At 33.1% G+C, this 25,243-nt stretch overlaps 2 protein-coding genes across 3 annotated transcripts; one reads left to right on the forward strand and one right to left on the reverse strand.

The window, feature by feature from the left end:
- The first annotated feature begins 5,452 nt into the window (after positions 1-5,452).
- Positions 5,453-12,899, forward strand: LOC133190994 (probable splicing factor, arginine/serine-rich 3). Its single transcript, XM_061326663.1, has 6 exons — positions 5,453-5,593; positions 7,984-7,995; positions 8,832-8,872; positions 11,410-11,505; positions 11,842-11,963; positions 12,120-12,899. The coding sequence occupies exons 1-6, from the start codon at positions 5,470-5,472 to the stop codon at positions 12,352-12,354; spliced, it is 630 nt and encodes a 209-aa protein (XP_061182647.1). The 5' UTR covers positions 5,453-5,469; the 3' UTR covers positions 12,355-12,899.
- Positions 12,900-16,264: 3,365 nt separating this feature from the next.
- Positions 16,265-24,036, reverse strand: LOC133191005 (peroxisomal trans-2-enoyl-CoA reductase-like). Of its 2 annotated transcripts, none has more exons than XM_061326673.1 (8): positions 23,888-24,036; positions 22,842-22,975; positions 21,714-21,879; positions 20,995-21,076; positions 17,945-18,041; positions 17,411-17,512; positions 17,174-17,285; positions 16,265-16,766 (listed from the first exon to the last, which is right to left on the reverse strand). In XM_061326673.1, exons 1-8 carry the CDS (start codon positions 24,012-24,014, stop codon positions 16,690-16,692), a joined length of 897 nt encoding a protein of 298 aa, XP_061182657.1. In that variant the 5' UTR covers positions 24,015-24,036; the 3' UTR covers positions 16,265-16,689. The 2 variants fall into 2 exon arrangements, with proteins under 2 accessions (XP_061182657.1, XP_061182660.1); XM_061326676.1 differs by lacking the exon at positions 23,888-24,036 and adding an exon at positions 23,154-23,193.
- Positions 24,037-25,243: the final 1,207 nt, after the last annotated feature.

The following is a 25,243-nucleotide window of genomic DNA, read 5'->3' on the forward strand; positions in this document are numbered from 1 at the left end:
AAAGTTTTTCAAAAGTCAAACAACAAGGTCAAGTTCAAATAGACAAAATTTATGGTGCCCAAGGAAAGGCCTTCTCACAAGAGATACACATATGAAATAAGAAAGCCCTAGCACCAACCATTCAAAAGTTATGGCCAAGGTTAAAGTCTTTCAAAAGTAGGTCAAATTCCAAGGTCAAAGGGTCAAAGTTATCCAAAGGACGGTCTTGTCACAAGGATTACCTATATGAAATATGAAAGCCTGAGAACCAACCGTTCAAAAGTTGTCACAGGAATTACGTACACATGTGAGTATGAAAGCCCTAGCACCAATTGTTCAAAAGTTACGGCATTAGTCATTGTTTCGACCCCCCCCCCCCCCCGTCATTATTCTACGGGAGTCATTATTCGTCTTTGCAGACATCAAATATCAAGACGTAAGAAGAAAAAGTGCAAAATGAATGTCAAAGCGAAAATATTTTGGTGCACCCTTAAATGCATGAAGAATACCCTTGCAGTTTGGATATAATAGAAAATAGACCAATATGTTAAGATTGCATTTAGAACGTGTGGTATGACCTGTGCGTTTTGTTTTTGATGCAGTATTGTCACACCCTCTGAGGTGTTTGTACCGACTTTTTATGCTCCCGTATGGAAGATTCGAGGGTATATAGTTTTTGCCCTGTCCGTCCGTCTATTTGTCCGCAAAAATTTTAACATTGCTCATAACTTTTGATTGGTTGGTTGGAGCTATAGCTTTCATATTTCACATGTGTATTCCTTGTGCCAAGACCTTTCTTTGGGTACCATCATATTTGACCTTTTAGGTTTGACCTTGGAGTTTGACCCAGTATTACAAAATTTTACCCAACGCTAACTTTGGCCATAACTTTTGAACACTTGGTGCTAGGGCTTTCATACTTCACATATGTAATTCTTGTGACAAGACCTTCCTTTGGATACCAACAACTTAAACCTTGACCTAAGAGTTTGACCTATTTTTGAAAAACTTAAACCTTGGTCATAACTTTTGAACTGTTGGTGCTAGGACTTTCATTCTTCATATGTGTAATCTTTGTGACAAGACCTTGTTTTGGATACCAACAACTTTGACTTTGACCTAGGTGTTTGACCTACTATTGAAAAACTTTAACCTTGACCATAACTTATGAACGGTTTTTGCTAGGGCTTTCATACTTCACATATGTAATCCTTGTGACAAGATCTTCCTTTGGGTATCAACAACTTTGACCTTGACCTTGTATAAACACCATGTTTGAAATACAAAATACTGCTGTAAAACTTTGACTACCAAAGGAAACTACACGAGGAATGTAATGGTATTTTGCAATGAAGTTGTTTATTCTGATTTTTATTTGATAATTAAAATAAGTACGCATATGTATGGCACGCCAAATTCACAAAAATTAGATAAACTAGGTTTATCGACTGTAAACTATAGTTTTCATCTGTAAAACTATATTTAACGCTTGTAAAGTGTAGTTAACGAATGCTAATGTAAGTTTATCTGTCGGTAAATAAACGTTAACAATATATTTTGCTGATAAATATAGATTCTCATTTGTAAACTATAATTTACATTCGTTAACCATAGATAAGAGTTGTTAATCATAGTTTCACAACTTGTGAAACTATATTTATCAGATAAGCAATGTTTTACCTTCGTTAATTATAGATTTCGGTCGTAAACTATAGTTAACTGTCATTAATACTCATATAAACTATATTTAACAGACGTAAACTATACTTAACGATCGTAAACTATAGCTTGGAGAGATTAACTATGATTCACATTTGCCAATCATAGTTTATCGTCATAAACTATAATTCACACTCATAAACTATAGTTAAGAGTTGTTAGATGTAGTTTATGAATCAAAACACCGGTTAACTGTTAACGATAATTTTCAATTCAAAATTTCGCGGCACCAATCACGAGAAGTAATTTCTATTCTTCATAATCTTAAATTTATAAGTCAAGCTTTCAGCAACTCTTTTGATACCAGCAGTGCTCAGTCATTTTTGTTTGATCAGCGCAAAAGGTTGGAAAGACGGCAAGGATAAATGTGGGTGATTTATTCCGTTGCTGTTGAAGGAAAATTTGATTACAAACCGTCAAAATGCATTTTTCTCTATCTTTCGCTTTTAAATAAAAAAATTAATTTTACTCAAAAATTTTCCTATCATTTTTCTTTTTATTTCCAACTAGATTTGCTTTAAAATGATAGAACATTTTTTATTTTAAATGTCAACAAGAAATATATATATATACTATATTTAACAACCAATGAAAATAATCGTTTTATAGCAAAATCTTGTCATGCTGTAACTAGGATTAACCTATCTATAATTTACGGACAAAACTATTGTTAACTATAGTTTTGATCGTAAACTTACGAAAGCCTAAAAGGGTTAAATAATGAAAATGAAATTTTTTTTTATAAAAGTCGTAATAACGACTTTTTACCTCGTAATAACGACTTTCATCTCGTAATTACGACTTTTTAAGATTTTTTTCTTCGTTTTCCTAATTTGACCTTTCCATATTACGGAAACGTATAACCGCCTCGTGCCGTTGTGTTTTACCTCAAAGTGACAAAATAAAATCAGTGTCATCTGCCAATAAAATGTTTAACTGCCCTGTTAAAGCTTTGTTGCCCCCCCCCCTTTCGCAAAGATAAATATAATATAGGCATTGAAATATGCCCCCAAACGTTTTTTTTTTTTGGTTGGTTGGTTTAGCCCCCCTTTCATTAAATTTGCTTCCGACGCCTATGTGTCATATATACATGTAATACGCTGAAATAATGTCTGCGATGCGTATAGCAATAATGTCTTTGATATTCAATTTAGCGGTATAATTTATATGAATTATTTAAGTGCGACATTGATGAATTCGACTTAAATGGATTAAAGTGTGTAAATCGTCCAAAACACGTCAAAAAAGTGTCCTTCATTAGAGATTTTTGTCATAGATAAATCTGCAAACTTTGAAGCAACCATTTTGAACAATATCATAATAAAAAAAATAGCGTTCCAACTCAACAACACGACACCATTATACATTTCCATACTTCTATACCATCGTAGCCTAGAAGGTTCAAATAAGGAAAATGTTCAAAATGAAAAAATAATAAAAAAAAAAAAAGTCGTAATAACGAGAAAAAAGTCGTTATTACGATTTAAGAAAGTCGTAATTACGGGATAAAAAATCGTAATTACGAGATAAAAAGTCGTTATTACGACTTAAGAAAGTCGTTATTACGACTTACGTAATTACGAGATAAAAAGTCGTTAAATTACGACTTTGTTAAGTCGTAATTTAAGAAATGAATGTAATATTTTTTTCTTTGACCGACGTATCAAAGAAAAAATTTGGGCGGAAAACGTCATCAATGCGCGTAGCGCATTGATGAAAACGTTTTCTGTCCAAATTTTTTCTTTGATACGTCGGTCAAAGAAAAAAATATTACTTTCATTTCTTATCATTTAATTATGATTTTAAAATAATAAAATGAAACTGTCTTGCAGTTTACTATTAAATTTACCCATCAAAAACAGTGCGTAGGAATATATCACAACAATGTTGCTGAAATTCAAAATGGCTGTAGATCTATAGGCCTAACGAAGAAACAACGTTCTCAAATATTGTCGTGTCACTACCAACCTTTTCTAACAATAATTAACAGTTCTTTTACACAAAAAACTTACCTGTTGTGTAATTAATTTTTTGCTATATCCCAGTGGGTATATTTTCCCCGGTAAGCTATCTAGGTTCGTAAATTTAAAGGGATGCTACTCAGATATCCTAACAACTCTTTCTATAGGTCACAGAAATTTGGGATTTCATTTGCGCATCTCTTCATCTGAATTTCAAACCGAACATATAAATACGTATCACAACCTGTCCATGCTGTAAAATCTGAAAGAGTCTGTTGCCTACTGTTTAACATTGAAAGAATTCCGTTCTCATTCATGCAGTGTTGTTTTTCTCGATCATTCAATTCCTAAGAATTCAAAAAACAGATTAACGACATTTCCCCGTTTTGGTAGCATAAAACTTTTCTTCACAGTTCTGTTGTTCATACCAGTTATCTCAAAGTCAAATATTTAACATAGGTATGCTGATTTCTTTCATTCTTTCCGATTAATGCATGTATTGTATGCAGACGATCTGATTTGTTTAGCAAAGGGGGATAATTCAAAAAGAAACGAAAGTAGAAAATAAGTCAGGAACGTAATAGACAAGTTTCAAAATTCAGGAAAATATCTATTAGAAAAAAAAGTATTTATTGTTCCTTCATGAACTTCTGGAAGCGGGAAATATACATGTAAAGACAGCCAAAGTAGTTCCGGCTGCTAAGTGCAAGCGAACTCCAAATTCTATTGATGCAGTTATCAAAAGAATTTCTTATCCAATCAGAATCAATTATTTTATAGAAATTAAATGACAACGAGGTGAAAAGTCGTTATTACGACTTAAGAAAGTCGTAATAACGAGATAAAAAGTCGTTATTACGACTTAAGAAAGTCGTTATTACGACTTAAGAAAGTCGTTAACGAGATAAAAAGTCGTTATTACAACTTAAGAAAGTCGTTATTACGACTTACGTAATTACGAGATAAAAAGTCGTTAAATTACGACTTTGTTAAGTCGTAATAACGAGGTGAAAAGTCGTTATTACATGTACGACTTAAGAAAGTCGTAATAACGAGATAAAAAGTCGTTATTACGAGATAAAAAGTCGTTATTACGACATAAGAAAGTCGTTATAACGAGATAAAAAAAGTTAGTAATTACGAAATAAAAAGTAGTTACTACGACTTTTATTTATTTATTTTTTTTCATTTTCTTTATTTGACCCTTCTAAGCTTTCGTATAAATTAACTATACTTTAGATTCGTGAAATATAGTTTTACAGAAAATTGTGCATATCCAATACAAAATCAGAGATTCTGGCGTTAAAATGTGTTTCTCAGCTGTAAAACTATATTTATCACAATTTTGTGAATTCAGCGCTTTAAATATCTGTAAATTATAGTTTACAACCGTAAACTATAATTAAAAATATGTTAACTATAGTTTAGAGTTGTAAACCATAGTTTAAAAATCGTGAAACCGTATTTATCAGATAAACTATGATTTGCAATCGCAAATGATTGTTTTCGGTGTTAAGTATAGTTTACACTTGTGAAACATAGATTACATGCACTTACATGTATAATATAGTCGTGGATTACTTGGATAACGACAATGACACTGAACACTTTTAGAGTTTAGTGTAGTTGTAGAGTGTCATATACTGAGTTTTCAATGAAACGTTGCATACCACTGACGTAAAGTGACAGCCTTTATTTTAAACCCGAATTTTAAGAAATATGAAATACGGATTTAAAAAACCCGTAGAGCACGGTTTCAATTGTTATTATTCTACATCCGGGTGTTTTGGGAAATCAGAACAACAGAAGCATGTCGAGAAGGGCAAATGAGGGTTCTCTTTTCATAGGCAGACTTAGCAAATCTACGAGGGTTCGAGACCTTGAGGACATTTTCGAACCATATGGTCGAATGACACGATGTGAAATTAAATATGGTAATGAAATTTATGCAAATTTTAGGGTGATTTAGATATACCTTTCTAGGTCACAGTAACATCAAACATGGCGCTGATACTTTCAATGAAGTGACCTAGTTTGTCACTCTCTACCATCGGCTCATACATTCACCTCTGTCGTTGGCTCGCGTATATCACAGTGATAAGCACGAGAAATAGTGGGTTTGTTTTAATTCATTATAATTAAATGTCTGAGCTAATGATAGTCCTTAAAGATAGATATTTACTAAATAGATATAAAACTATTAGTTTAATTTGAAATAACCCTTAAAATGCTATGTTTTTTACGTTATGTCAAAAATCTTGATGCGAGCCCATTGCAGAGGTGTCTGAGAAATGAACGAACGATAACTCTGCATAGGACAGGTCCAGCACAATCTCTTGATTTAGCTTAGTGTTAAATCCAGACCCTAAAAAGGGCATGGTAATCCAATAATCAAAAGGGCACTTTACGCCGCGACAAGTTTTCATGAGGGCACTTTTTTAACGTCTTTGAAATTATAAATATTTTCTTTATCATGTTTATGTACTTAAATTATTATTTAATACTGAAATCTTTAGTTATACAAGTATCTAAAAGAAAAATTTATAAATCTGTCAGCTTAATTCATTTAATACACACTGAGAGGGAAATTATTGCCAAAATTGAAATTCAAATTTTTTAATCAAGAAATTAGTATGGTTATCAAGGTTATGCTTAAAAAGTAATAGGTGTGAATCTTTTTGTCACTTGCTCAAGAATTATTTTAGTCTGGGGTATGATTTTTTTTTCCTTTGCTTTAATATTGTTATTTGTATATGAGGTAAATAACAGAACAAAATTGCAAAGGGGGGGGGGGGGTTACTTGGATAATAAATGTAGAGGGCATTCTCTTTATTTTGAAAATAATCTATCAACAAAATCAAGTGAAAACTGATTATACCAAAAAAATTAAACTTGAAATAATATATAAATTGGTTAAAACTTTTTTTCTGGCTTAGAAACATTGAGCCTCTGGGTGTCAACTCAAAAAGTAGAACACAGAATCATTGAACATGTTGAAAGAAACTAACTTCATACTTTGTTGTTTCCTAGCCCATTTCACACATAATATTCAGGGGTTTTTTTGTACTGTACATTGTAAGTTGACTTAATTCATCAGCAGATTTATTTTTCACATTTCTTCATCAACTCTGTTTTTTCTACTTTCAATTTTAAAAGAAACGATCCTGATTTAAAATGTGTAACATTTTAATTTACAAATTAATCTATCTTTGACATTGGGCTAATTCTTGCATAATCAATGCAACCAAATGATATTTTCTCGTGTTATCTCTTATACCCTAACAGCCTGAGGCATGTTACCTGGCCAGGTGGCTGTGTGCGTTCAAGCGAGAAGTGATTTCCTGTCCTGAATTCACACCTTTGCGTGCATTAAATAAACAAAGGGGCTAATCAGCATGCACTGAATAAACAAAGCCGCTAGTCCATCTTGCCTCTGCTAGGCATATTTATATATTTTTGCAAAAAAAGGGCATGGCGCTGGAAAAAAGGGCATGGCGCCGAGAGAAAAGGGCATGGCGCTGCGCCATGCTAGTTTGCTTTAGATTTAACACTATAGCTATATAGCTTGAAAAAGCTATATAGCTTTATTAAGCTATTCAAAATAGCTTGATAAAGCTATTTATGTGCAGTTTTTCAGAAAAAAATTTTTGTAAGAAAAAGACAAAAAGTCGCAAGTATTAGACTATTCATATATGTACTATGGGCTATCAAAACAACAACTGAAATCAAAGATAGTTCTAACATTGCAGCATTTGAATTCTTTTAAGCAAAAGATGAATTTCCATTGTTTGAGTAACTGTACACCACCTTGTGTGCATTGAGGCATGGATAAGTATGATTGCTTCTCATTGTACTGAATTATTACCAATCCATTATCTTGTTGACCATAATTGGCCTCTTTTATAATTTCAATGAAGAAGTAACTGTATCAATTGCTTTATATAGCCCCAAAACTTTTAGAACTTTGTGTACAAAGTCTATTAGGGAGACGCAATTTGATGAGTGATTTTTACATGCATTGTTTCCAGAAGAGTTCAAGGTTGAATATTATCACTGCACCAAGGTGCGACTTTTTGTGCATGGTGAGAAAATAAAACATTTAAGAAAAAAGTGTGATAAAATAGCTAAATTAAGCTATTCTGAATAGCTAAATCAAGAGATTGTGCAGGACCTGTAGGAGATTGCTAGTTTGTTTCAATGAGAACATGTAGACTCTACAGTAGACCTAGTGTGTATACATATGTTGATCTATATGACGTTTGTAATTTTGGTCAAGACTTAAAAAAACACTAGATTCACTGATTTGTTTTCAATCTTTTTACAGGGGCTGAGATGGGTAAGTTACTAAGTACATAAAAATTTTATCTATAATGCCATTAATATGTTTTATGGTGTGACCGTTGGGGCGAATGCAGTTGTACCATCAAAAAGCTATAGCAGCTTGCACTTGTAACATTGATCCGCCTCTTCAAACGTCAAACTGCACGAGACACAGTCTAGGCTGTGACGTCACATAACGTCGGAATTTATGGAGACAGCCGAGCGTCTGGTTGAACGAGACTACAAATCTTGTGCATTAATAAACGTTGTAGAGTAGATGTAATTATTTTTTGCTTCTTTTAAGCTCTCTGCAAAAATAAAGAAAAGTAAACGTATCTCTCAGTGATGAATAATTATCCTTGGTCTTTTGTATGTTTTGTGAGAATTTCGCATTGAACCCTGGTAGCGAAGGAATTCTGGGAATGTTGCACCAGAAAATATGCCTGACGTATGTACAGATTTCATTCCGAATTTCCTCTGTTTCTACATGTTAGATTGAGCTTGCTTCGCGCTGCTCGCTATAAAATCATTAAAGCAAAGTCGCTGTTATTGTACTTTGCTCTAATGATAATTATTTTAATTTTCATGTACTCATTGCCTTTACAGTTTTCATACTTTTGTGTTTTTATCATTAATCAACTCTCTTTACTGTAAAATATATCATCTCCTAGTGGGTTTACCAACACTCAGTTTATATTTATACCTGACTTTGTTGTAAGAATTTTTAACACTTTGTTATTATATAATTTGGATGAATGGAGCAAATGATGATAAATGTGAAAAAGTTCAGTATTTCTTGCAGTATTACTATAATGGCTGATCACTTATTTTTATGTTTATTATGTCTTGCAGCATATGCATTCATTGACTATGAAGACCACAGAGATGCTGAGGTAAAGAAGAGGTTAATGTTTGAAATATGTGCATTTAAAAAAAAAAACAGAGAAGTAAATAACGATTTCAGGAGAAATATAATATTTTATCCCTACACAGAATTCTACTGTTCCATCAAAGAAACTGGATTGGATGGAGCTTGTTAAATTTTTCTTTACTTATTAGTTGATGGGACAATGAGAGATTCAAAAATGAGATTACTATAATGTATCATAGGGCTGATAGGAAGAAATTAAAGTATGTCACTCATCAGTGTGTGAAATAAAAGAAGGAGGGTCCTACCCACAAGTACCTGTGGTCACTTTTTAGTAGCAATTTTTAGAGCTGTTTGGTAGATTGAAAAAAATGCATATATGGCTAGAAGTAGAGAGATTCAAACTTTTTAAAATATAGTATTTCAAAATTATGCCTTTATGTAAAAAAAAAAAAAACAAACCAAAACTAAAACCAAAATCCTACCTACCAACTTTACTTTTTATAAGCATGTAATACACATAGTAAACATATTTTTTCTGAAGTCTAAAAGGATACGATAAATAATTTAGTATATTCTAAAATGATGTAGCATGTTGCTTGTGGAGATGTGTGCATTCATAGATTGTTAAGTCAGTATTAAAATCATGAGAAAACATCACAGTTTTTATCTATGACTCACATTATTGTAAGTGATTTTAGAAGGTTGCTCCACCAGCCATGTTTCTTTGATAAGACTGTGGTTTCTGTTCACAGAAAGTGATAAATGGCTTTATTGTCAGACTTCATGATAGGATGATCATTCCTCAGAAAAATTGGTGTATCAGGAATATACTTGTTTGTCAACTGTGTTTTATAGGGAAACGGTCTGTGTATCATGTTTATGAAGGAAGATTTTGATAGTGCAAATTATTATCATGATGGTTCATGTTTATTTAAAGTTGAACTTGATGTATAGATTCTTCAATGAATGTTGTGTGGAAAAGCAGAATATGCACAGAAAAATTATCATTACTTTTTTGTATAAATTGAGGTTATAGACTATCATTTTTGCTTTTAAAATAGAAAATGTGTGATTTATGAGAAAAAGCAAGACTCATAGATTAATCTTTTTTTTTGAGCTGATTTTTTTTTAAACTGAGTTTAATAAATAATTTATTATTTTAATGGAATTACTCCTAATGATAATAAATCAATATAATAATAATAATTCATGTAATAATAGTAGATGAAATTCAAGCTGAAAATGTGTATAAATATCATTTTTCAGTGAAAGATTTGTATCTGTGGTAGTTCATTAAGAAGTATGTTATAAAAATGGGTAAAAAAAAAAAAAATCTCAGACTATATGTTGTTGGACTGGGCTGTATTCAGATACCAGTATTAAAACAAAGGGAAAGCAATGATTATGTGTTCACTCAACATATTGGTTTTCTAATACATGTAGTATCTTACATGTAAGATTTGTTATATATTAATTTCAATCTTTTCCATGAGGTATATTTTTTTAAATAAGATTTTTTTTTTTTATCTTTAAGCTTTAATTTTTTCAATAAATTAATATACATAATATTTTAGCACACAAATAGTTAATTTTAAGTGCATATCCTTGTTATTTACATTATATTCCATCTTAAAGAATCTATTGCCTCAATTCAATTTTTAATCAGCATGAGCACAGGATATTGAAAATCCACTATTTATACCAATAGCATTAGTTAACATTATGGTTATAATTTAATACTGGCAAAATTTAGAAAATGAGTGAAAAGTGGAATAAATTTTCACTGATTTTTTTTTCTTTTATAAATTAATTTTTTTTATTAGTCTTAAGGAAAGACTGAAGGTTAATATGTCCAAACATGATTTTTAAAAGAATTTTTCAGCTGAGATTCTGTTCAGTATATCAAACAGAGTTCTAATCATGGAGTTGAAATATCCTATGTACATCTTGCAGCAAAAGCCACCATGCCCAATCCAAACCATTCCACCATCTTCGTGACCCCATTCCAAACCCGGGTGGCCACGAATCCATTCCCTTCCATCCATGAGTCCATTCATCAAAACTCTGTAAAAACAAAAGCCAAATTCTGAAATTCTGAAAAAAATAGCTGCTGTCATGTGCTTCGACAACAATTTCTCTCACTGTCGACCATGACTTGCTGTGACCCAGGGTCCAAATTTTGCCATGACACAGAGCCATTGTTAGCCAAACCATGTTGCCAATTTAACCAATTGCCATTGTAACCATTCTATACCACAACTGACTACAGAGTTCAAGGGTATACTGTCAAAGTTAATAACCATCTGCTTATTATTTTGTTTTCATGTCAGAGTAATATTCTGGTATATGTATGCATGTTTATTCTGAACAGTGAGCAGGTATATATTTTCACTTTTCTCTTGGTATTTGTCCTCATCTTTATGTTTTGAAGCACATCTCCTTAAACATGCTTTCAAATTTTTCTTAAGTGTAAATATAGAACTGTGTACATGTCTGTTACATTTCAATGGTATTTCTTGTGTTTGTTAACTGTGAAGGTTTTGTTTTGTCTTTAATCAGGATGCAGTTCGGTATGAGAATGGAAGAGAGATCTGTGGTTCCAGTATTATAGTGGAAAGAGCCAAAGGAGCTCCGAGGAGATCATTGGCCCCAAGAGTAGGTCCATTTTTTTTATTTAAAGAGGAAATAATCACTGGGTATAGAGTTGTTCCGTAATTTTCAATTAGCACTACATATGTCCAAGCTGTGTATTGTATTTAAAAATGAAATCTTAGCAGAATTCAAGAATTAGCACATCATTGTCTGCCCCTAAGCCACTAAAATATGAAGCTTACTTCAATAAGTACACATAAAGTAGCTTTAATGTAGTTTTTTAAAAACAGTCTTGTTTTTTCTCAAAACGTATTTTTTTAAGCTGCACTTCAGCTTGTTCTGAATGAAATACATTTTCTTTTGATGGAGTTGCTAAGATGTATCTTGTGTGTCTTCCAGAGTTCTGCATATGATGATGGCTACAGATCGGGACGAAGTTCAAGGGACTACATGGACAGGTATGATAGAAGGAGTGGACCAAGAGGAGGACGGTACAGATCGCCATCACCACGACGTAGAAGGCAAGTCTACAGTAAAAGAATTCCATTAACATGCCTGTCAATAAATGTCACTAGCTTTAATAAACTAGATTGTTTCAATAGAAATTGAATATTTTATGCATCAGGAATGAAAAATGAAAGAGGCACATAATGAGAACAAATTTTATTTACATATAGGTCGAGATCTCGTTCTCGAGACAGAAGAAGACGCAGTCGGAGTAGATCTCACAGCAGACAGAGACGACGAAGATCAAGTTCTGTCAGCCCACGACGATCCAGTAAAAGGTCAAGATCTAGGTCACCAAGCAAGTCAAGAAGTAGGTCACCACAGAGTAAATCAGGGAGTGGATCTCCACCAAGAAATGGGCAGCAGAATGACAAATCTCCATCCAGGAGTCCCGCAGATGACTGAATCAAAGTTCTTTTTCTTACCATTGTTCATGCATAAAACTTTGCATTGTTAATGCATAAAATGAAATTCATTGTATCTTCCTATCAAGTATTTTAACATGAATGATTTGTCTTATTTAGAACTATTGTCTACTTTCTAGCTACGGTCTTATGACATGCATAGAAAAATTGATTTTAACAAATTTGTAAATACAAGACATTACAGTGCAATCCTGTATGTTTTAATTATGTTTTAAATATGCTTTCTCTGTGTATGTACAACATATATGTACTTACATATATTATTGCTCTTACTTTAATTTTTTGGTGCAGATAAGAAAATTGCAACAGAATATACATTAAATTGTTATGAGTAGGACTTGATACAAGTGGATTTTATTTTAGTTGTTTGATAGACAAATATCAAATGGAGTATTGTTTGATTACTTTGATTCAAGATATTAATGTTTAGTATTATCATCATTGTCCTAGTACACTTTTGTAAATAGGTTGTAAATTATTACCCACCAAAACTAATCTAAGACAAAATTAAATAGAATATTTAAATATTGTTTTGTTTTGAATTATAATGGATACTTGGGGGCACATCTGGCAGTCCCCCCCCCCCTCCCCCCCACACCTTTTTTGACCAATGGTATTTGGTGCCTGTCACATTTACAACTTTTAGAACCACAGAGCCAGATTCAACCAAACTTGCCATCCTTGGGTGAAGGGGATTCAAGTTCAAATAAAGGGCTACATCCTTTTTCAACGGGAGATAATTAAGAAACTGAAAAATTGTTGGGGTCATCTTGAGAGAAACACTTGGCTAGAAATGATGAAAAGCTTTCTGTAAAGTTAAGAATCAATTTTATGCAAGTGATTGCTTCCTGAAGTAGGGCAAGGCCGTAATGGGGGATCAAAGTTGCAAAAGAATAACTGGGAAAAAAATTGAGAGCTTTTTTTGCAGAACAGCAGGGCCATGATTAGTAATATTAATATGCAAGCATCACATATTGAAAGATTGTGTAAATCATGGTCCTAGGTGTAAGAACAGGGCTACAATAGGAACGAAGTTTCACATGGGCATATATTTGAAAAAATGTATAAAAGAACAACAGGGCCATGTTTAGTGATGTTGATATGCAAACATCATCAATTGCAAGTAGCACATATTCAATTTTGTTCAAATCATGGCCCAAAGGGGTAGGTTGGGGCCACATTCGCAGAAAAAGTTTTACATTGGATTATATATATAAAAAAAGTTTGAAGCAAGTTCATTATTTACCAAGTAATTACAAGTTCTACCCAGTCGAAACTTGTAGTGATGTAGCATCTGTGGATGCACATGAATTACCAGAATATTTATTAGTCTGAGATTTTCCTTTACCCCTTAATGTCCATCAAGGTTGTAGGTAATGTATAAGCATTTCAAAAGAAAACCAAAAACAAATACTTAATATATTTCAAAATTTTATGACACAATTTTTAATTTCAAAATTAAACCAAAATATCTGCTTAACATACTGCACTAGGCCTACTGGTTTGTACAAGGAAGTGAAAAGTGCAATCTGGACTTAAGACATTCTTTATTAAGTTTCATGAATCCTGATTTTTAGCTTACCTCGATGATGATGAGCTTATGCTATACCCCCGGCGTCGGCGTCCCGGTTAAAGTTTTAGGAGCAAGTCCATTCCCAAGAAACTATAAGCCCTACCTGGATCAAACTTGCATGGATGATGCATCTAGGGATGGACACTACCACACTTGCTTTGGATGCTGGATCTGACCTACATTATCCAGTTGAGTGACCAGGTTAAAGTTTTTGGAGCAGGTCCATTCCCAAGTAAATATAAGCCCTACCTGGACTAAACTTGCATGGATGATGCATCTAAGGATGGACACTACCACACTTGCTTCGGATGCTGGATCTGACCTAGATTTTCCAGATGAATGACCAGGTTAAAATTTTTGGAGCAGGTCCATACCCAAGTAACTATTAGCCTTACTTGGACCAAACTTGCATGGATGATGCATCTAGGGATGGAAACTACCACACTTGCTTTGGATGCTGGATTTGACCTAGGTATTCCAGATGAGTGACCAGGTTAAAGTTTTTGGAGCAGGTCCATTCCCAAGAAACTATAAGCCCTACCTTGACCAGACTTGCATGGATGATGCATCTAGGGATAGACACCACCACACTTGCTACATATGCTGGATCTGACCTAGATTTTCAAGGTGAGTGACCAGGTTAAAGTTTTTGGAGCAGGTCCATTCCCAAGTAACTATAAGCCCTACCTGGACTAAACTTGCATGGATGATGCATCTAAGGATAGACACTACCACACTTGCTTCGGATGCTGGATCTGACCTACATTTTCCAGATGAATGACCAGGTTAAAGCTTTTGGAGCAGGTTCATTCCCAAGTAACTATAAGCTCTACCTGGACCAAACTTGCATGGATGATGCATCTTGGGATGTATGCTATCCAACCTGCTTCGGATGCTGGATTCCACCTAGATTTCCCACATGAGTGAATTTTAGCCATATTTTAACCAAATTAGCATGGATGATGTACCTGAGCTAAGGATGGTCACTTCCATACTTGCTTTGGATTCTGAATCTGACCTACATTTTCCAGATGAGTGACCAGGATATTTTTTGGAGTAGCTATATAACATTATGGCCTGTTATGATTAAACTTGCATAGATGGTGCATCTAAGGATGAAAACTTCCAGACTTACTTTGGATGTTGGAACTGACCAAAATTTTCTTGATTAGTAAACAGGATAAACATTTTATGAACAGGTCTATTTCCAAGTAACTATAAGTCCAACTTAAACCAAACTTGCATAGATATTCATCTTGGGATGTACACTAACTAAAAAAAGAATATGCTGTGAAATTTGCCTTACTTAAAGATAACATTCGTCGAGGTGAGCTTCGTAATCTTTGATTACCTATGTTTTTTAAAACTTGTACTTAGTTTTAGTGAAATTAAATTAAAACTTTAGTAGTGTTTTGAAAGAATTTCCCAGAAAGATTTTTAGTAATTATATGGCAATGCTGTTTTATCAAAATAAAACGGAGGTCATACTTATGAACGAAGGGGTGACCATTTAATTTTGAAAGGAGGGGGGCAATATTTTTCTTGCCAGTGAAGGACAAATATTTCCAAGATACCCGGTAATAAGGGACAGATTATTTATTTATTAGAGTGGGTCCTTGCATTAAATTTTTGTTTGGCCATTCCAAGTTTTTTCTATGTTTAGTGTCCACATGGCCCTTGATCTTGATACCCCATATCAGAAAAAACAAAATCAGGAGTTCTGAAATTGATTATTCTATTTGAAATTTTTGATTTCTATCAATTTCCTCTAAATATTTGTTAACAAAATGTCATATTTGGTATATTTTAAGATACCTTGATTTTGCAAAATAGATCTTTCTACAAGAAAAAAAAATAAATGAAATAAAATCCTTTGAATGATGTCATTTTTATGACTATCCTAGTCTGTTTAACTTTTTGAATTGTTTGTTTCTTGCAAATAGGTAGGAAGGTTTTTAAAGGATGGGTGGATGCTAAACAGAGAGAAAAAAACTTGGAACGTCCTTAACCAAAAAATGAATATTTCTTAAACATACATTGAAGATATGCTTTCAAAAAAAAAATGAAGTGAAGACCCACTTATATAGAAAAAGTAGTATGAAGAATTTTTTTTTGTCCTTCGTGTGTGCATGCTATTTCATAGACAAATAATTTCAACATTTGTGAGATTGTCGAATTTGTGGATATTTTTCGTAAAGATTACGAATTTGCTAAATATACAAATTTGTTTTATGGAGTACAAAATATGGATGTATCAAAGTTAATTAATTCACAAGTCCCCAAGACTTCACTACATGTATAAACAAGTTTTACTGCATTCTGTTATGAATGGCCTTTAATTAAGACAGAAGCTCTGTTCAAGGTCATTGTACACACTTTACCAAAGAAAGTTTTACTTCAAAGACGGCATTAGATGAGTAACCATAAACAATCGATTTGAATTTTGTTTCAAGTAACTCATGATCAGTAACCTAATAAAATTTCGATTTTGATGCCTGTTGATTTTGATGAAAATAAATGACATGCATGTTTTGCTGAGCTGCTATGATAAAATCTTGAGTATTAAAGATTTTAAGTGCAATCTAATATCAGTCATTTTTTTAAAAATATCTTTGATAAGCAACAATCTAGAAATATTCATGTACTACAACCATTATCTTATAAACATTGGAAAATAATACAATAAATGCATGTAGTCCAATTATCACAGATAAAAATTATATTGTCTTTGCCTTCTCTTAACTATTGTAACTTTGGTTTGTTTGATGTGTTTTTCAGATCATCTGTTTTCCAGTCATATGCTGGTAAACTCTTGTGTTCTGCAAAAAATATAGAGTAAAATCAGCCTGTGATCTTGGTCTATGGAAGTCATTAGTTAATATATACAAAGACCAGAAATCTGGAATTCCTGTATATTGTATTTGTCTTTTACATTTAGACTAGTATATTATGTGTATAAAAATGTGTTCATCAAATGCTTTAGACTGAAGATTTTGGATTAGGGTGAATGTTGAGCTGAAGGTACATTTCTTCACTTAAATATACTTTAGATTTCACCTGGTAATACCAGTAAAATGTACTATAAACTACTGGAGCATTAAAATAATACCATGAACTATATAGAACATAATCTTCAGAAATTATTTCTTTAAAAAATATTTTAATAATTTTAAATAAACCTGTGCATTGGTGTATTAAGCAGTTTTCTGATTGAATTTTCACCAACCTGGTATTTCTAAACCTATACGATATAAACTGGCAGCGCCATCTACTTTAAGAGATTCTCCAGAAATGAAAGCAGCAGCGGGTGAGAGAAGGAAGCATACTGCTGCTGAGATCTACAAGATCCAGAGTTACAAATCAGTCTCCCAAATCTTAATAACAAAATTGTTTTTAAGATACTGGTACATGTACATGTATGCTGTACATGATAGTTTTAGTATTTTGATTTCTTAACACTTACTTCTGCTGGTGTCCCTAAACGTTTTGCTGGTATATTAGGAATAGAATGTCCAAATACATCAGTACAATAATTAGCTGCTGCTGTCTTGGAGTATACAACACCCTACAAGAGATATAATATTAAAAAAATAATAACACAATTTTATTTCACAATTACTGTACTTTATGTCCAAAGAAAAAAATGATGAAAGGCACATGTGGTCCATTATCCGATAACAGAGTGTCATTCTAGTCCGAGGCAATACAATATTTTTTATAGCATATCAAAACTTATAACTATGGAATTTATGTATCATGTTCCATTATACATTGCTGCTATTAGTTTTGTATAGAGCTAACATTGCCACTCTCAGAAAATTATTTCAATACGTTTAGTAAAATTGTTATTCTTTCAAAGCTGCTAAAAAAGAAACTTAAATTTTGAAGAAATCCAAGATACATGTTCTAGAAAAGATAAGAATGATTATTAATTTTTTTCCTTCAAAATTTTCTTAATCATTTTCATCATGTGATATTTCTATAATATGGTACCTACAGGAGCTACAGCATTGACCCTGACCCCAGAGGCTGCCCACTCCAAGGACAAAGATTTGGTCAGATTGTCCACTGCTGACCGTGCTGCTCCTGTGTGACTTCAATAAAATTTGGCAAATTAATGGCTATACAGTAATATATAATAAACATGTATAACTCAAAAATAAATTTCTCTTTAAAAAGAACAAGAGGCCCAAGGGCCTTAATGGTCACCTGAGTACAATACAACAATTTAGAGAATCCATAAAGTATAAAATGAACTGAAAGGTGAAGCTTTGTTGCCCAAAAGCAAGAAAAATAGGGTGATCAGGATCAACAAACTAATTAGTCTAGTATTCATTAACAGTTCATAAATTAGGTTCTAATCTGTTCCCCATTTATCACTCTCACCATACAGTATATTAACAAACTATCAGTGCTTCTGTACTATTTTAATTCCTTGTTGAAATCTCTTACATTGGCTTCTCTTGGTCTTTGATGAACATTTAACAAGACAAATTATTTTTGTCTCACTTTTATTCATTTATTACTTACAAGTCTACCTGATCATTAAAACTATGAAAGTACTTTTTGTATTATACAATAAAAATTCTTGCATAATTCTCTTATTCTATTAACCTTTCAAGTACATTATTTACAGTGATTAATTATCAAAAGTAAATGGCAAAGGGGAATAACTCTTCTCAGTAGAATACAAATTAATAGAGCTCTGGCCAGGACCAGAACACTTGACCAAATGGTTCAGATGTTCAAAAATCTGGTAAAAATACCCTTCCTTATTAAAATTTTTACTCTTTTTGCCCCTGATATGCCCTGGTGCAGAGAAGATTTTTAAAGAAATAATGCATTTTTACTACAGATTCACTATATAATCAATAGAGCCCCTCCTCCGCACCGAGAAACACCAGAGCCTCTCACCCTGGGACCAGAAGTTTGCTCATCATAAGTAATCACTTTGTTTATCTGCTTAACACTAAGGAGCAGACAGGATTATTTAATAGAATTAATGCATTTTCACTATATTATCAAGAGCCCCACCCTTACACCAGCACATCTGACCCAGGGGTCATGCAATTCACTACTCTGGAAGAAGCACTCTCGGACATCATCACTATATACTTAGCTTCTTTGCTTTTTAACCAGAAGAGAAAAGAATATTTTCAAAGAAATTTTGCTTTTTCACTATATAATCAATAGAGCCCCCCCCCCTCCCTTTTCACCAGAACCCTTGACCCTGGGGCCATGAAATTCACAATTTTGGAAGAGGCATCCTTGTGTATCATAACAATGTACTTAGTTTGTTTAAATAATAACCAGGGGCAGAGAAGAAGATTTTCAAAGAAATAATTCACCTTCACTATAGGATCTATATAGCCCCACCCTAGCACCAGAACCCCTGTCCCTGGGGCCATGAATTTCAAAATTTTGGAAGAGGCATCCTTGCTTATTATAACAATGTAGTTAGTTTGTTTAAATAATACCCAGGGACAGAGAAGAAGATTTTTAAAGCATTAATGCATTTTCACTATATATTAAATAGAGCCCTGCCCTAACATCAGAACCCCTGATCCAGGGGCCATGAAATTCACAATTTTGGAAGAGGCATCCTTGCTTATCATAACTATGTATTTAATTTGTTTCAATAATACCCAGGAGTAAAGAAGAAGACTTTCAAAGAAATAATGCACTTTCACTATATGATCTATATAGCCCCGACCTAACACCAAAACCCCTGACCCTCGGGCCATGAATTTCAAAATTTTGATTAAGTCACCCTTGCTTATCATAACTATGTATTCAATTGTTTCAATAATACCCTGGAGTAGAGAAGAAGATTTTCAAAGAAATAATGCACTTTCACTATATGATCTATATAGCCACTTTCACTATATGATCTATATAGCCCCGCCCTAGCACCAGAACCCCTGCTCTGGGGCTATGAATGTCACAAGTTTGTAGAGTCACCCTTGCTTATCATTACTATGTATTCAATTTGTTTCAATAATACCCAGGAGTAGAGAAGAAGATTTTCAAAGAAATAATGCACTTTCACTATATGATCTATATAACCCCACCCTAGCACCAGAACCCCTGACCCTGGGGCCATGAATTTCATAATTTTGGAAGAAGCATCCTTGTGTATCATAACAATGTACTTAGTTTGTTTAAATAATAACCAGGGGCAGAGAAGAAGATTTTCAAAGAAATAATTCACCATCACTATAGGATCTATATAGCCCCACCTGAGTGACCTATTGCTATCTTTAATTTGTTCACTCTTCCAGAAAATGGGTCAGATTCAGCATCTAGTGTTCATCCCTGGAAGCATCATCCACACTTTTTTGTTTCAGGTAGAGCTAATATTCACTCATCTGGAAAATGTAGGTCAGATACAGCTTCCAAAACAAGTTTGGCAGTGTTCATCCCTAGATGCTTCATCCATGCAAGTTTGTTTCAGACAGGGGCTATATTCACTCATCTGGAAAATGTAGGTCAGATCCAGCATCTGAAGCAGAACGGGTTAAGTGTACATCCCTAGAGGCATCATCCCCTCAAGTTTGTTATAAGGAATGCTTATAGTTTCTTGGGAAACGACCTGCTTGAAAAACTTAGACCTGTTCACTCATGCAGCTGGAAAGTGTAGGTTATTAGATCCAGCATCTGAAGAAGGTCAGGTAGTGTATATCCCTAGAGGGATCATACCCTCAAGTCTGGTATAATGAAGACTTATAGTTTCTTGGGAAATGGTCTGCTCCGAAAACTTATACCTGTTCACTCATCCGGAAAATGTAGGATCCAGCACCTGAAGCAAATCTGGTAGTGTCCATCCCTAAATGTGTCATCCATATGCAAGTATGGTCCAGGTAGGGTTTATAGTGACTTGGGAATGGACTTGGTCCAAAAACTTTAACCTGGTCACTCATCTGGAAAATGTAGGGCTTATAGTTATTTGGGAATGAACATGCTCCAAAAAATTTAACATGGATGCTGATGCCAATGCCAGGGGTATAGCATAGGCTTCGTCAAGGAAGTAAATTTTGGCTAAATTACCTCATCATAGGGAATCCCCTCCACATATCAGCAATAATGTTAATAATAACACCACCATGCTGGCACATCCACTGGTTATACACTGAAAAATTTCGCAATGTTTAAACATTGATGTGGCAAGTGCTGTATTTTTAACAACCTTGATGGTCTGAAGAGTATTATATTTCCATATAAGCTACTGTTATGTCACATCCAAGCTCAAGAAAGGATTTCTTTTCACCAACTTTGAACTATTTTTTCTTTCCTGAATTAAAATAATCAACACATTAACAAAAGAATTTTGCATTTTCTATCCAATGATCTTAATCTTGTCAAATGACCTTTGAGACTTGGGTTTTCACAGGCCCTTGAATAATTTGTAACTAGCTTATATTGTGGGGGCATTAAGTATTCTTCCATTTCTTATAGTTTAAATTACATGTATATATACATGTATATTCAATTATATTGTACAAATTGATTTATGTTTATACCCTGATACTTTAAACCTCACGAATTGTATGATTCTTGGTAATAAACAACTACACAATACCACTGATCTACCTATCAAATCTCCATTACATACACAATCACTCATAATATAATAAATGATATATTTTGGGAAAAAAGCAAGGCTATCATGGTTATAATAAATTGTCACAATAATTTAAAATATAATTATTCATTTATAAACAAATGTAAAATAAACACTAAGTCTAGGAGGAGTAGCTGTTGCATACCTTCTCTGCAACATAAAAATGTTCCTGTAAGGTTTGTCTCTATAACAGCATTCCAGCCCTTAAGACTAAAAGAAGAAGCAGGTCCTGGAAACTGCCCCCCTCCATTGTTTACAAGGAAGTCAATTTTACCAAACCTTGACAAAGTTTCTGAAACCATTTTTTCAACCTGAAAGGCAGAGTTTGGCAAATCTTATAATTAAGATTGTACATCAAAGTACAAATGTAATTAATCACCACTCTTAGTGAATAATATGAAAAAACTACTGCATGGGCAGGTGGTAAATCTAGACTGTCGACACCCAACTCTTTTGGATTAATATTTTTTGTTGACATTCTCCACATCGCTTAACAGATTTGGTTCAAACTTTTCAGGCATGTTAACTACAGTTGAACTTTGGTATCTCGAACACAGATATCTCGAATACCATGGATATGTCGAATCGTTTTGAAGTCCCAACTGCTTATTCCTTAAGTATTATACCCTAGATATCTCAAATGCTCGGATATCTCAAAGTATTTTCACGGTCCCTTGAGTTCGAGATAACGAGGTTTGACTGTATGTTGAACTAAATTCACATGGACATAAAAATATCAAAAATATTATGAATGGTGGCATTTATGAGCCTAATTGAGCAGTTTGATGGATCGGTACATCCATGTTTGGTTTCTACATTTAAAATTTAATACTAGATTTCACCGCCTTTGGACAGATGTCATTAACATATATAACACTGATGATATATTTATGTATGTGGGAACTAACTTTAACGTAGCAAATATGCCTAAGTAGTTGGAAGCAATTATTTTGGGTGAAATGAAAAATATAAATAAAAATTTGCAATTCAGAACAAATGGGAGTCAGAAATCAAAAATTCTTGATTTATTATATTATATGTAACATTGTTCACATATTTATTGTATGTGTGAATGCATTTCAATGTAGAAAATGTGCCTGACAAGTATATGAAGTGATTCTGTACAGCAGAATGAAGAATACATGTATATCAATAAATGGATATCAATAGAAAAGCAAGAGAGTTGGGAGTGGGGAGACAGCAGTACTAGATTTACCGCTCGCCTACTATATGTACAGACAAATCTAAGAATATAGTTCAAGTGAAACCCTACCTGATCTTCTTTCCGAATGTTACATTGGATATTGCTTATTTCTGCTGGACTTTCCTTTGGAATATTTTTCTTAATGTCTACTGTTGCTGAAGCAAGTCTCTCCACATTCCTTGATGCTATCATTACTTTGCATCCTGAACATGAAATTTCTATAGTATATATTTGATTATTTACCTAAATTACAGTCATTTTACCGGTAACAAATATTTGCCAGTATCGAATAGTTTCTTAATTAAATATTCTAGAAAAATATAGTAAAAGGTTTAAAAAAAATCTTATTAGATAAATACAATAAAAGGATGAATATTCTACCCCTAGGCCTGTGTTGTATTTTTGCAATATTTGCGTGATTATATTTTCCACAGTATTTCCAATTTGAAACAGTGACCTAGATTTGAACATGAGCCAGTGCAAGTCAGAGAAAATGAAAGTGCATGTGTAAACAAATGCGTCTAAATCAAAATTTTCAATATTTTGTCGATTCAGATTGAGTATGTAATCAATATTTAGTATAAATATAACAAGTTAAAATAATAAATTAAACAATAATTTACTTTTAAATGAAATTTTAACATCCAAACTAACCATGTGTTGTTTTCTTAGTTACAAATCATGAATTTTTCAATTTTCATATTGTTTATTTTTAGGAAAAAAAATCCTTTAAATCAACATGTATTGCTTAAATACTTTATAGAGAATTTTCTTGAAGGCATGCTTCTACAATAATTTCGTTTAGCTGATTTTATTTACTTTATTACTAAGTCAGCAACAATAGAAGGCACTTGATTCGGATACTGAAACTAAGAAAATAGGGTGTTGTTGTTTTTGACATCTCTGTACCTGTTCCATTCATATTTTGGAAATTTTGTTACCACTTATTTGAAAAGCTCAGAAATACAAATTAAACAACAACCAAGAACATTTGGAAATTTGAACACGTAAGTAGCGTGCAAGACATAACAACAAACCCAATCGTTACTGGTAACCAAATAACGAAATTTAACCAGCTGTTAACGTAACGTATCGCATAAATATAATCAATAAACCTAAATGTAAGAGCTCCTGGGTTATTGCCTGCCCAATGCCAGTGCTGCCACCAGTCACAATGGCCACTTTTCCGTTGAATAATCCCGACCTGAAAATACTGGAAACTCTTCCAATGGAACTCGCCATATTGGCGTCATGTGACCTTTTGAAAGTTAAGCGTGAACCCGATTGAAAAATCTTTAAACAGTAATCAAACATTAAAACCTTTTCTACAGCTATTCTATAAAATTGAGTAATTAAACGAGTATGTCATTTAAAAATCACCAGGTTCGCAAAGATCAGGCCTTTTTTGGGATGGCCATTTGAATCTGAATTGGGGGGGGGGGGGGGGGGCTGGCAGATATTGGAAATAAATAATCTGTCCTCGAAAATGTCGAAAATAAATAATAACGACCGGCAAGAAAATAATAATCTGTCATTGACAAGTTGTAACCCCCACCCCCTACACACACCCTCCCCATGAAACCATGAAATAAGAGGGTTTTTTTATTTTTTTTATTTTTTTTATTTTTTTGCTTGTCAAACTTTTTTTCAGAGAAGAGGAAAATAAATAATATGTCTTTGATCATCTTAAAAATAAATAATCTGTCCTTGATTCCCCCCCCCCCCCCCCCCGAATCAAATGGTCGTCCCTTTATTAAGTATAGGTCTTCAGAGTAAATTGTATAAATTATTAATTAAATCATTTCGGACAGATTACACGTTTTGTGAACGTATATATATAGCATAAGATATGACATGATTTATGATAACGTGGTGACTTCAACTTTTCTATCGTCAACAACATCCCTTACTTGTATATTAAAAGTCGTTAATAACAACTTCTTATCTCGTAATAACGACTTTTTATCTAGTTATTAAGACTCTTTCCTTTTTTTCCTAATTTGACCCTTCTATAGGCTTTCGAAACTATCAGATCAAACAAGCAACAAAATACACAGTACAAACTTTTATAAGCACAAACAGTTTTGTTTCATATTAACATTACGAACTGTAGCGTAAAAAATATTGCACTTGAAACTTTACAAAATGAACAAATTTCTCAAAATGGAAACATTTAGTTTTTAAATGACAATTCTGTTTGTGAATAATTTAGTTGAAAAAAAATAAGTAAAAATTAATTATCTCTGCACTTTTGTCCCCCAAAAAATGCCAGTGGAAGAAAACGATCAATGCATTTCATTAAGTTTTAACTGCAAAGCTGTTCAAACAACTTTAGAATTTAATTTTAATTTAAAATTAAAACATTGGCGGTATTATGGTAACGTAAATATCGGTAACGTAAATATTTTATGAGATTTATCATGTCTTTTAATGTTTTTGTTAAAATATTCCACTTTTAATTAAGAAGCATA

Source organism: Saccostrea echinata, unplaced genomic scaffold, assembly GCF_033153115.1.
Source record: "Saccostrea echinata isolate AGI-Se365-2 ecotype Australia unplaced genomic scaffold, CSIRO_AGI_Sech_v1 ptg000001l, whole genome shotgun sequence".
Classification (NCBI taxonomy): Eukaryota; Metazoa; Mollusca; class Bivalvia; order Ostreida; family Ostreidae; genus Saccostrea; species Saccostrea echinata.